This window comes from Pogona vitticeps, chromosome 1, assembly GCF_051106095.1.
Source record: "Pogona vitticeps strain Pit_001003342236 chromosome 1, PviZW2.1, whole genome shotgun sequence".
Taxonomy (NCBI): domain Eukaryota; kingdom Metazoa; phylum Chordata; class Lepidosauria; order Squamata; family Agamidae; genus Pogona; species Pogona vitticeps.
In genome coordinates, this window is record NC_135783.1 from 22,150,333 (window position 1) to 22,164,608 (window position 14,276).

General features: G+C 40.5%; 1 protein-coding gene across 2 annotated transcripts in view; it reads right to left on the reverse strand.

Moving 5' to 3' along the window:
- PRKCE (protein kinase C epsilon) overlaps nucleotides 1-14,276 on the reverse strand; it is a 385,401-nt gene that overhangs the window by 47,727 nt on the left and 323,398 nt on the right. For both annotated transcript variants that reach the window (XM_072989347.2, XM_072989353.2), the window contains exon 11: nucleotides 2,481-2,635. In XM_072989347.2, coding sequence (XP_072845448.1) covers nucleotides 2,481-2,635 — 155 coding nt within the window. The remainder of the gene's footprint in view (nucleotides 1-2,480; nucleotides 2,636-14,276) is intronic.

Sequence of the window (14,276 nt, forward strand, 5' to 3'; positions counted from 1 at the left end):
TCCCACTCGTTTTAGGGCATGTTCAGCTACCATTGATTTTTCCGGTTGTATTAATCTGCAGTGTCTCTTATGTTCTTTGATTCTGGTGTGGATGCTTCATTTTGTGGTTCCAATATATACCTGGCCATGACTGCAAGGTATCCAATATACTCTTGCAGTGGTGAGGGGGTACCTTTTGTCCTTTGTTGACCGTAACATTTGTTGTATTTTTTGTGGTGGTTCTGAATACTATTTGTAGATTGTGTTTTTTCAAGAGTTTCCCTTTGGGGTCCGTGACCCCTTTGATGTATGGCAGAAATACTTTATTTGTGGGTGGCTGTTTTTCCTCTTCAGTTTGGTGTTGTTTTCTTGGTTTGATGGCTCTTGTGATTTCATTCTTGGAATATTTATTTATTTATTTATTGGACTTATATACCGCCCCATAGCGCTACAAGCACTCTCTGGGCGGTTTACAATTTTAATTATACAGGCTACACATTGCCCCCCCAGCAAGCTGGGTACTCATTTTACCGACCTCGGAAGGATGGAAGGCTGAGTCAACCTTGAGCCGGCTACCTGGGATTTGAACCCCAGGTCGTGAGCACAGTTTTAGCTGCAGTACAGCGTTTTAACCACTGCGCCACGCTTAGCCATTGCCTGTAGGGCCCAATTCAGATGGTTGAGTTTGGTGCTGAGAAATTGAGCTTTACAGCTCCGATTTTCACAGTCTACCAGTGTTTTGATTATGCCTCTTTTTTGTTGTGGGTGGTGTTTGGAGTTTTTGTGTTGGTACCGGTCTGTGTAGGTGGGTTTTCTGTAGAAAGGTCTTTTCTACTGCCTGCTGCCTCATCCCTGCAGAGGGTGGGGATTTAACCCAAGATGTTTTGTATGCAAAGTCTGTACTCCACTACTGTATCATGTCCCCCTTCCTGTCTGGGGAATTGTGGGCATTTTAGTCCAAAAGCACAACTTTGCACAGCTCTACTGCACAATACTCTTATGGATGCTTCTGGCCATGGTGTAGAAAATTGGGACACAGGTTCTGTGTATCCAACATGGCTTTTCCATTTCCGAACAGCATCCCCAGGATACCTGCACTTTCCGTTCATTGCAGTGAATTTGCTACCAATGTATTAGGGATGAGCCCCATGTTCACAAGCATAACATTTGGTGACTCTCCTGGTGAAGGGCAAGAAGGGGATATTTTTCAAAGGGCAGAGGAAGGATATTTGGGTGGGAGAGAGTCTTCCGGGGGGGGATATTATTTGATGAGGTATCAGGGTGATCTCAGACTTCTAAAACTGCCTTTTTTAAAAGTTAAAAGAGGACACCCCCATTCTGCAGAACTGTTGCAGCCTTTTAAAAATTTTGATCCTTCTTTATTGGGTTGGGGGTTGATGATTCAACAAAGATACAGAGGTGGGTACAGAGTGGCCCTAATACACACTAGGATGTAAAGGGCAAGCACTATGAAGTGCAGAGTGGAAAAGAAAGTTTGTACACATCCAATGGACATAACTGCTTTTTGGTGCTTGCTAGTCCAGTCACTGGTGTATCCCCTTTTTCCTCCTGCTTTTTGGTGCTTGCTAGTCCAGTCACTGGTGTATCCCCTTTGCCCTGCAAAATGTGAATTGTGCTTTGTGGACTGCACCCTTCAAATAAATCATGAAAGTGAGATGGTTCTACAGCCAACTTCTCTGAGTGTAGCTCATTCTGGATGTGCCCTGCTAAGATTTATCTGAAGTAGTAAAAAGCTGCCAAATTTGGTGTGGTTTCTTTAAAGGGAAAAAGGGGAGGAAGGGTGAAACGACAAGATAAAGGCCTTAATAAACACAAAGATAGTAGGTGAAAAATTCTCAAGCAGCTCCTTGTTTCTAATAATAAATATTTATGCCTGAGCACATTCTTCACTCTGCAAGGAAAGATTAGCTGTTTAGCTTTTGTTATTGTGTAGATGATGATGGGGGGGGCAAGGAGCAAATTCAAGTTGTCTACAAAGAGGTGCTTCCTGTTAGTGGCTGAGTCTTCGTCCTCATAGTCAAGAGGAAAGGGCATCATACGCAAAGCCATACATAATGATTATTCCAGCTCTATCAGACTGGAGACAACTAAGACAAACAAAGTCAGGAAGTGGCAGGGAGTTCAAAAATTGAGGAAATCTATGGCAGAGGGAGAAATCTAAAGAGAATACACTGCTCTGCAATCACAGTCATCTCTGGGTCGCTATGTGCCAAGCTTTTTAAAAAAGCTTTGCTTGTCTTATAATACAAAACTGGCACCCACAGCTGGCGATGGCTGCAAGGACGATTCAGATGTTAACATTCGGAATGATAAATAGTCTCCCCCCCCTTCGCCTCATAAAAAAGCAAGGGGGGGTAAACAGTCTATGTAAGCAAGCAGAAACAAACAGCCACCCCAGTTGCTAAGAGACACTGGACTACAGCCAATGTTAAGCAAAGAGCTTCAAGAATTTTTTATTTTCAGCCCTGCAAAGAAAGTACCTGTAGATGACACCATGTTGGTGGAGAAACATGAGAGCCGATGTGACTTCTGCTGCATAGAAGCGGGAGCGAGGCTCGTCAAATTTGCGTGAGCGTTGAATCTGAAACATTAGGTCCCCTCCATTGACATATTCCATGACGAAAAAGAGGCGGTCCTGAAATTCACAAAAATAGAGCTATTTAGGCTGATTTTTGTTTCCGTCACATAAAGATGCTGCTGTATGTGAACGGCATGTTAGGAAATTAGGATTTGAATCCAGAAAAATAAGTAATAGCATACTGCAAGTTTTGACTGGGTGGGGGAGTAGACAGTAGAAAACAGATAGCATTGGTTTTACTAATGGCAAATCTTTGGGACAAAAGTCAAATTTGAAGGAGCTGGGAAAATGGAACTTATTTCTTTAAAAGAAAAAAAAATACAGTACTTGGGGAATAATCCACTAGGAACTTTTTCACAAGCCTCTTGAAATTGCATGTAACTACCTTCTATCCCAGCAGTCTAGTCACATGGAAAGATCGAATGATTCATGTCTGCTGATTCCACTCCTCGCCCTACCACAATCCCCAGGTATTGGAGTGTTTCAAAACTTCACTAGGACTTCAAGCCTAATAAACCCCATGAAAAATTAGAAGAGCCACTTAAATTCTTCTTTGTAGCTAGCTTTACCTATTCAATATGGATGCAGTCAGGACTGGTCCTACCATTAGGCAGAACGAGGGAGCTGTTTTCTGTTATAATGGCCTATTTGTGTGTGTGCTGCATGACTGATGTGCCACATGGCCTCCTTAAGCTGCTGCTTTTCAGTGCAGAAAATTCAGTCCCATGGGTGGTGCTGAAGAAAACATTTAATTACCAGCCTAGTTGGCTTTTGTAAATGGAGAGGGCACTCCCCTGTGCCCTCAGGCAGGAAAATGTCTTGAGCTGGCCCCTTCTACAATAAGGTGCTGAGGAGTGTGGATCAGGAACTCCAGCAACCAAACTCAAGGGCCTCCCTTTCTGCACCACCATGGTTGCCATAAGTGCCCTTACTGGTCAGAATCTTTTACTGCTCCATGCCCTTCAGTTCCTCTGTGCCAGCCCTGTCTGTCTGCTTCCAACCCACACTTGGCTTGTTGCAATTAGGATTTAACTTCTCAAATCAGAGGCAGATAGCCTTCCCCACTTCCACTATTTCTGGCTGTCTGTTCAAAGCCTTGAGGAATGGGAATATGCAGCCCCCTGGACTGTTACTGGACTGTGAGTCCCATCACACTTCACCGCTGGCTAGAATGGATGGGAATACTGGGCAGATTTTGGAAAAGTTACCGTATTTTTCCGTGTATAAAACGCCCCTCCACTTTTCTAACCCAAAATTTCTTTCTTTGCAAGAAAGTGGAGGGGGAAGGCAGGGATCATCAAAGTACTTTGATGATTCCTGCTTCCCCCCTCCACTTTCTTACAAGTAAAGTGCTTTGCAAGAAAGTGGAGGGGGAAAGCAGTTTTCTTCCAAAAAAAGTGCAAGAAAGTAGAGGGTGAAAGAAACTGGAGGGGGAAACTAGAAATCATCAAAGCACTTTAATGATTCCTGCTTTCCCCCCTCCACTTTCTTTCCCCCTCCACTTTCTTGCACTTTTTGCAAGGAAAATGGAGGGGGAAAGCAAGAATCAAAGCACTTTGATGATTTGTGCTTTCCTCCTCCACTTTCTTGCAAGGAAAGTGCTTTCCCCCTCCACTTTCTTTGCAAAAAGTGGAGGTGGAAAGCAGGGATCAAAGTGCTTTGATCCCTCCCCCTTCCTTACTTCTGTGTATAAGACGACCCTCAATTTTTTATCTAAAGATTTTAGACAAAAATATCATCTTATACACAGCAAAAATATGGTATTATCAGCCAGCATGGCTGAAATGCTACAAGGTAATCATGAATGGAACCAAATATATAGGAGTCCATTGTTAAGAACAAACCCATTTTGGAAGAGATTGCAGACAACTAGTCAAAGTTTTGCCTAATTATTTGAAAACCAATATGCAAAATTCAACCTTCCTGGGTGCTGTATCTCTTGCCTCTGCCTATAGTCCCCAGGTTTACTTTCCTCATTCAGACTCTCCCTTCTGCACAACGCTTTCTTGCTATTATCCCTCTTTCCCAACCCTCTTTTCAGAAACCCCACCCTGATTCCTTGTTTGTCTTATAACACTCACTGCTTTCCTTGGCCTCTGGCGGTACTTTCTTTAAACCCTTCTTGCCTGCCTGGTCCTCCTGTAGGATTTGTCAATTATTGTCTGCTGCATGGAGCTCTATATCAGAGCAATTCAGCCAATCACTATCCATTCAGATGAAGCCTGTATAACCTGTGACCCATCAAAGGGAATGCAACCCACCAGAGGTGGACTAAACCTCCTTTTCTTGCCACCTGTTTTGAACTGAAGAAAGCCAACACGAAAATAACCAACACATAACTGACTTGGTTTGCGACACCATCAAATAGGTATTTCAGGCCATTTCTAAGATGAATCCAAGTTCACCACCTTTAGTTTTGAATGGAAGGTTGGATGCTCATCATTTTTTTTTTAGAAGAAGGAAGGAAAGTAAGTGGATTTTTGTTTATTTTGGTTTTTTTTTTTTTTTTTAGTTAATCATTCTTCAAGATGTGGTAGCTTACTTTACAGGGAACATTTTCTCATTTTACTTAAAAGGTTCTTTTGGTTTTGGCTGGTGTGATTCAAATGTTCCCAAAACAACTTGGCATTTAATATGCTGCTTACAATGTTTATTGCTTAAATGCCTATTGAATCCAAACTACTAATAATATTCAATTTAAAATATACTCTAAGTAGCTTCTTAAAATAATCATCATTAAGTCCTGTAAAAACACACTGGGGAAAAGGACAAGCGGAATTAAGAAAGGAGAGCATATGTGCTGGCTCTGATCAGTGCTTGGAAGGAATGAGTTATGAGGTACCTGTAACAAAGGCGTAGCCTAATTACATCTCAAAGAGGATGTTAACATTTAGAAATAATGCCTTAATTGGTTTACGAGCACTGTTTTCTTGTCACTTTTCAAAGTTACATTTCAAGAACATTTCTAGGGAATTTTATAGGCCCCTCCCACAAATTTTATGCCATTCCCTCATTAATCCTATGGAATTGTTCCACAACAACAAAAACAAACCAAGAGCACTGGTCCACTAAAGAACCCATTTTCCAACATTCTACAAGTAGCAACATCTACCTACCCTTTTTTTTTTTAAAAGGAAAGCATGCTGCTTATAAACCACCCCATAGCACTTAAAACACTCTCTGAGTGGTTTACAATTTAATTATGCAAGCTCCTCACCCCAGAAGCTGGGTATTCTTTAAATATATGAGCAATTAGAGTAAATTACCTTTTTAAAGTACCCAGTTTGCGGGAGGGGGGATATATAGCCTGCATAATAAAATTGTAAACTGCCTAGAGTGCTTTAAGGTGATGGGGCGATATACTGTATTATCAGTGTATTATCAGTGTATTAGAAAGAAACAAAGCCAAGTGGCCCTTACACAATACAAGGGCAGGGGACATCTTTACTAGACTACTAAAAAAATAAACGATTCACTAGCTAAAACAGTTTTCATCAGGTTGTGCACCAATATACTGTGGACAGAGCATATATATCTACTGCAATAGAGCCTGGTTAGTACTTGGATGGGAGATGACCAAAGCATACCTAGGGTTTCCACATAGGGCTACTTTTCAAAAGTCCTGCCTAGAGTGCTGAGAAGCCAATGCAGTCAGAAGTGACAAAACCAGGCTAGAAAGACCAGTGTTTTCATTCATACTAGAGACCCTATGTGTATCTTCCTATGTTCCCAATTCACTAACTGTACAGACTATGTACACAGCTCTGTCAAGCATTGGACCAAAGGGAATCCACACAAGATTTAATGAAGTACATTAATGTTGCTCCCTCAATGGTCCTCGGATAGGTATACATACAATACCAGGACAATGAGTTGTTCCTAGCCAGATGAGAAGTCTATTGAGGTTCCAGCTGTGAGATCCATGAAACTTACAGGCTCCAAGGCCCAGATGTGAGATGCCAACAGAATAGCTGTGATGTATGACCTTCGGGAGGACCAAGGCTACCAAGATGCACTACAGAGTGTGTGTCTGCTTGTTTGCTTATCCCTCCATCCTTTCTCCTAACAAGAGGACCCAAGAATTAATGGGCTTTCAATGGTAAGCAATGATTCATTGCAACAACAACAAAAAAAATAGTACAGTCACTCATTCAATGGTTTCTGGGGTTGGGAATCCAAAAACTTCCACTGAGCTCTATGAGGAGATGCCTTTGAGTATTCTGCTAGTTGCAGTCCAAATACCTTGCTCTTATGCCTCAGCACTTGGGGCTTCCTGAGAAGCAGAGCTTGGAAGAGAACCATTTTTTTCAACCACAACTCTCATAACCTCCCAGTGGGCAGTATGACCACTGACAATCTTGCCTGGCTACTCTGGAAACTGTAGCCCAAAAAGCAACATTTCAAGGCTCTGCTCAAAACACAACCTTCTCCTTTGTGAGAAAGCATAACGTGCATATCGCTTCCAGGACCACCTAAATGTAAACCTTCAATAAGAGAATTGGGCATTCTGCACAAGAAGTTATGAGTGATGGCCAACAGCTTCCTGCAAAGAAGAATGAATATTCGTGTCAGTGGGTTTTTGTTTGGTCCGAAGACTGTCCACTAAGCATGCAATGTTTACAATGGAAAGATACCATCAGTGAGAGAATGAACCCTCATTTAAATTCCAGACAAAAGGTAGTGCCTTTGATGTATTGTTTGCAGCCTGAGAAAGTCAGCTGGAAAAAAAATACATTTTCTCTTTTTTTCACTCCCTTTTTGGCCTCTGGATCTTAGCAGAACTTAACTCATCTTCTCTTTGTTTGTTTTCCCACTGTTTATTTTAAAGAAGCTGTATTCTTTAAATTAGGAAATTTAAAGTGAGGAAAAAGTATATAGCAGTGAGCAAGAGGGCATGTGTGGTGAATTACTTGAGTGTGGAAAGTTACTTTTTCTGGTAACTTTCCACTTCCAAATTCCCCTAGCCACCAGGCTAGGGGGAAAAGTCAGGGAAGATGTATAATTCACAGAAGTGATTTTCCAAGCTCTAGAGATTGCTAGCTAGAAGCCCAGGGGACTATCTGGCTCGTCTCTCAGCTAAACTTCGAGAGTAGGGAGGCTTGAACAGGCAGCTGATGACAGCTTGATGAGTTGAAATACCTCAAAGCAAGAATATATCACGCAATGTGTTTCCCACTTTCAAATCGGAGACATGTGTCCGTGCTGCGCGACAGGCAGGCCACATTGTCACCACCGGTCCAAGACGTTTGGAGCTCCTCTTGTGCACGCCTCAAGCTCCCAAATCAGGAAAAGCATCACACACACGCCCCTCCATAACTAGAATTCACAGCTGATAAGACTTATCTCCATTCTCCAAGTGGCATTTTTCCTTGGCTTTATGTTTCTTCTACAAATGGGTGTGAAGAATTTTTTTCCTGATTCCAACAAGTCCTCAAACTTGAGCTCACTGTGTCAACAGCTTCCTCCCTCGTCTCACTTAGAAATTAGTCCTGTAAACTATGTCCCTACAGGTTGTTCTAAAAGAAACAAGTGTGTGCCACAACATTTAATGCCCCTTAAGCATACTCTATCCTCTAGGCAAGAAGCTAATGTTAGGGATGGAATAAAGAATAATAAAAGAGTTTCCAACCAGCAAATGCCTCAGACAAGGGTGCATTTTATTTCCCTGTCTGTTCAATCTATAGCCTGAGCATATCATACAGAATTTTAGACTAGATTCAGATAGGAGTGAAAATTGATGTAAGAAACTTCCATTATTTAAGTTATGCAGATGACACCACCTTATTTAGAGAAAGCCGCCATGACTTGAAACAACTCCCAATGGCGGTGAAAGCAGAAAAGTCAGCCATTGGGTTCCAGCTGGATATGAGTACAACAAAAATCATTACTACAGAATATTTACATTGTTTTAAAGTTAACAATAAATTCTTAAAAGTGATCTATACGATGGCTTACTCATTGGTCTAAAATGAGAAATCTGAATAACTACTGCTGGTTCATTCAGTGGTTTAAGTATCTGGCTGTGGAGTCAGAGGTTAGGATTTTAATTTCCCCACTGTGCCTCCTTGATAGGAGTTAGACTACATGATCCATAGGATCCCTTCTAGCTCTGAAGTTCTAAGATTCTAAGATTTAGAAGGACAGCTATGAAGGAACTATAAGAGATCCTTAATCTAGTTATAGGTTGCTAGAGACCAAGGCCAAGATCAGAGTATGGTATGATCTATGATCTATGTATGGAAGTGAAAGCTGGAAAGTGAAGAAAACAAGACAAAAATCAACCTGTTCAAATGTAGTGTCAGAGGTTACTTGTTCCTCTCCTAATGTAATCTATGCCACCCTTTGCCAACAACCTTCTGCACTCTACATAGGACACACTGAACAATCTCTGTGCAAAAGAATTAATGGATAGGTAATCTGACATCAGGAATGACTACACACAAAAAACTGTTTCAGAACATTTCCGTCTACCTGGACACTTTTTCAATGATCTGAAAGTCACTGTTTTGGAAAAAAATCTCTACAGAATGACACTTGAAAGAGAAACAAATGAGATAAGGTACTGTATATTCAGACAGTAGAGACCCACTTAAAAGGATTGAATGTCAATCAAGGGCTCTGATGTCATTGCCAAACAGAAATTCTACATTGATAACCACAGTTTGCCACTTGTGTCAAGGATGCTATTGTTACTTTGTATACTAATGACTGTCGTTATTCACAGCCTCATAGCTCTAGTTCTTTACTAATGAACCACTGTCACTTTATCCATTAACTGTACCCTCACCTGGTCATGTATAAATATGACAGGTATATAATTTCACTCTTATGTCTCAGGAGATGGACTTTATCCATGAAAGTTCACATTAAAATACAGCAGTTAGTCTTTAAGGTCCCACAACATTTTGGTCTCTTGCTTTTTTGTTTTTGCTTTGTTTTGTTTTTGTCTGATACACCAAAAATAAGGTGTCTAACAGGATACAACATCTGTGCTTCTACTTGTACTTGTTGATAAAATGCAGAAGTGTGTTTTCCTCAAGAAATGTATAAGTCAGAAGGAGACTGACTGAAGCAAGACAAATATATTGCATCATCCACATGGCCAGTTAAGAAGATATTTTATTCAAAACTATGGTGGTATAAAATTCTTTCCCAGCCAGCATTAAACTGATTGCTTAACTATTTAAACAGGATGCTCCAACAGTTTGTTTAAAATTACTGAAATCTGTGTCCACTGTCCCACCCATAATAAATTGAATAAACATTTCCTGCTTCTGACTGAAACTGCACAGACACATTAGACTTTGTTAGTATACAGTATTAAATGCAAGCAAAGGAAGTGCCTGAACAACAAAAATCCTCCATTATGAATTGTGTTGCCTTCATTTTTAGAGGAAGGTCGGTAACAAAAATCAGAAAGAAAGACACAAACAGCGTTTTTTTTTTAAAAAAAATCAGTTTAATACAAACACACGTTTCACTAATATGATCCACAAAACCCATTTTATTTTTATGAGACAACCTCTAAAAATCAGCATCATCACTCAGCATTTATAAGATATTTCAAGAGATCAGCTTTATTGTTCCTTTAATGCAGATATGATATGAGATATGAGACTGAGAAGAAAAGGCACAGACGGTGGGAAGAATCTTGCCTAACTGGCAGAGCCTTTGGGGTTACAGCTCTCAGAATGGGCCTCCCAGCATTCCCAGTCAGGGGTTGTGGTCCAAAGAAGCCACTTTTCCAAGCTCCATATCTGACTAGGGGTAACCAGTGTAGATTCTGCAGGTTCCTTAGAACAGCAGGAAAGGTCATCAGTTGAAGCACACCAAAGGTACACAGGAAGAGGAACTGAACATTCCTTCCACCTTTCCTTTTCCTCCCAGAATCACATTCTGTGTGGAATTAGACCAGGTAGGACGCCACCAGGAGAGGAGAGGTGGACTCCCTCACTGCATCATTTTGAAGAGATGCAGAGTCAAACTAGATTTTACACAGAGCTTGTTGTTAGAAACAGCAATTCCTTAAATAATTAAAAGTTTTCGGTTGTAATCCTGCATCCTTTTTGTTCTCTCTTGCCTTACAAATTAACCTGCACTGCTTTGCAATTGGTTATCAGGAATTAAGCACCAGCTCAGCAGGGTGAATAAAAATCAATGATTTTTTTTCCAAAATATCAACTTAGATCACAATTTAGACTACGATTCAAAGAAAAATAGATTTTTTAAAATTTAAATTGTCGAAAATCTGATTTTATGATTTAAACCGTGATTTAAGTTGGTTTGATTAAAATCAAATCCACCCTGCAACTCAGTTTGCATTCCAAATACTCATGGTTTGGCCCTCTGTGGCAGTTCAGATTCTGAACAAAATGCACTGGCCTGAATCAGTCCCCCAAGTGTATAGCATTTACTGCTTTAGCTGCTCCTATACATTCTTTGTGAGTAAAAAGAATAATCTCACCAAAATAAACAATGAGATTTCTTTGAATAAATGGGTAAAATCCTCTTGCATAGCTAAATGGGTATAACTCAACATTATACCTGCAGTAGCTATAACAGCAACAAGGTAGAATTATTATCCACAAAGCAGTTCTACTGATACATCACACAATGGGTTGCACTGGGAATTCAACAATTGATTGCACAATTCCCTGTTGCCAGGTGTAATGCTAAGGCTTTTATGAGGTCATAGCCTGACATTATGCCTGCATGTACAGGATTATGCCCAATGAAGAAACAGCATTAACAGCCACATGATGTGCCTGGAATTCTGGCTGTCGCTATGTGAAAGCTGTATGATGCGGTCAATATTGGGGCGTGCAAAGATGCTCCATCTCATAACTGGTAACTCTGGAGTTCTCTCTGGGCATGTTTGGACTCAACTCAAGAGCCATCCAGGATGCATCTGGTTGCATCAGAGCCTGCTAAACCAGAAGATATTTTGTCTCCCAACAACCAGTGGAGAGAAATTAATTTGCTCTAGGGATTCTAAACCTGGAAATCATGAGCTTTTTCACCATATTGTTACATCTAGAGATCTAGCTTCTAAAAATCCACTAGACAGTGCTAGCCCTTCTTCCACCTACAAATTTATATTGGAGAACGCCATTACTCCATTTGGCTGTCCAAAGAACAACAAAACAGTTTCTTATATTATATATATGTAACAAAAGTGCAATGACAGTTTTTCCATCTTGGACTCCCAGATGTTCTTGGACTAGAACTCCCAGAAGCCTTCACAATTATCTGTGCTGGCCAAGAACATCTGGGAAGCCAAGGTTGGGAAACCACTATCCTGAACAGTGGTAAAAAGAGTTGGGTATCCCTTACCTACGTTACTTCTCCATTCCGAATTTTTCTGCAAAAACAATAACTAATATAAGCAGGTTTATACTGCATGTATGCAAGGCTTAGAAAAGTTACTTTTTGGACTGCCACTCCGGAACCACCCTCTCTAGCCAGCATGTAGCTGTAGTCCAGGAAGGTAATTTTTTTTCCAGGCTGTGCCCACATGTTTTTGAAATGTGCAGTTCAAGCCCTGTAAACAAGCTGCCAATGTGCACATACTTGCTAGCAAAGGCAGGAAACGAATTCCACCCCCATCTTCAGCCATGTGAAGAGTTTCAGCAAAGTTCCCATGTACTTATAAGCAAAGGTCAGCCAGTGACAACAGTGGGCTTCAGCCCCACAGCACAGCAGGAAAGTTCTAAAAAGCACTGAGATGCTCCTGAATGGAAAATAAAATAATAATAATAAAAAATACTGCTGGGTCACCAACTCTGCCCTGGATTTAAGAAATAGTTTATTTTCACAATTTATTTGAACACAGTGTTCCAAATAAACCTAAAAAAAATTCACTGAATTTCCATCAAGTCAGATTTCTATTAACTCCATTGAGAAATTCCATTGGAATGGATAATTAGCATTTTAAAATGGTTGGAATGTACTAAGCCTGTATCCTTGTGTGATTTACTGCAATATATATCTGCTGATATTAATAGCTTCAATGGGCCTGGCTCAAGCATTTTGAGATGTTGATGGTTACAGATAAAGGGTCTGATGATTTCCCATTCATGAAATAATTACAGTCGTGCCCCGCTGGACGATTACCCCGCTCTCCGACAAATCCGCTTTACTTTGACAATGTTGTAAATGGGGCTTTTTCACTGTACGATGATCGGTTCCCGACAAACAGCTGATCGTCGGGTTTCAAAACGGCCACCGGCTGAAGAAAATGGCCCCCGCTGTTTTCTAGGACGGATTCTTCGCTTTACAGGCACCGAAAATGGCCGCTGTATGGAGGATCTTCACTGGACGAACAGGTATTCAGCCCATTGGAACACATAGAACGGTTTTCAATATGTTTCAATGGGTTTTTTATTTCATTTGACGACGTTTTCGCTCTACAGCGATTTTGCTGGAACGAATCAACATCGTCAAGCGAGGCACCACTGCAATTGATTAATTTCTCCAATGTCTGGAAGGTAAGTGAGTAACTATCTTAGATGATGTGACTGGGCATAATGACATCTGTACACAAGTGTGTGTCTTTGTGAACATATCAACAACTGGACATGGGCTTGATGTATTCATGTGCGCAGCTTTAGGAAGGGAAAAGATGTCAGACACCTTGCGTGCACGACTGAAGCACAATTTTGAACAGTACACAACACCTTGCTCTCACACTGGAAATAAAAATTCCAGTAAGAGCTGAAGGATCCTCAACAGGTTGTCCGGCCATGGTGAGCCAGCGCATCTCATATGAGAAATGAGACAGTAAGCAACATTTTTCTCACATATGAAAGCCAAGTCTTGAACATTAGCCCACACCTTGCATATCAGTTTTGGAGTTCTTGTGCAGCATACCTTCTTGGTTCATTGCAACATGGAAAAATTACTATGGATTATCTGTCACACTGTTAGGAATGCTCATAAAAAAGAACGATGTTTGCAAAAGGAATCTGCAGAACATCTTTTTTCCACCCTTTTCAATTCAAGATAAACTGAGAATGGAATGTATATGTGTACAGATATAGTTAAAAGCCCATCTAATGTACACTTAGAAAGAGGCTTTAATGATATCATTTGACCAAATGTGGAGATGTGAAGCTCTGACAAAGTTATTAAAGATTATAAATGATGGTAACTTTAGAATTAAGGCTGTGTTAGAATTTCACTTGCTTCACTCCCCCTCACCCAGTAATGTTAAATATTTTCAAATTTCTGTATAAATCTGATTTAAAAACTTTTTTAAAAATTGAACTGAAGATGAGAAAAGATGAAAGTGATAGTTTCACCATTCTGGCCACAGAGGGCTTGGACATCTGTACTCTTACATATTATGGCTTTGAATCCTTGTGTGCACATATGACTTACAGTTACTTTCTGTTGAGAAAGACTTCTCATATTTAAAAGTTGCATGGCTATGATGAGTGCAACACAGTTTTCTTCAACAGCTACATATATTGATTTTGGTCAGATGGTGGGATTTTTATACGGCATGTCTCTAAATATTAGAATTCATAAATGTCTTAATAAATTTACAGATTTTTAAAATTTTATTTTATTTTTATATCCAGTGGTGTAGCGTGGGTTGCTAGCACCTGGATGAAGGGTCACATACTGACTCTATGATGCAACGTGTGGGCAGGTTTGGCACGGGGTGGGAGAAACCCTTTGGGTGGTACCATGAAGC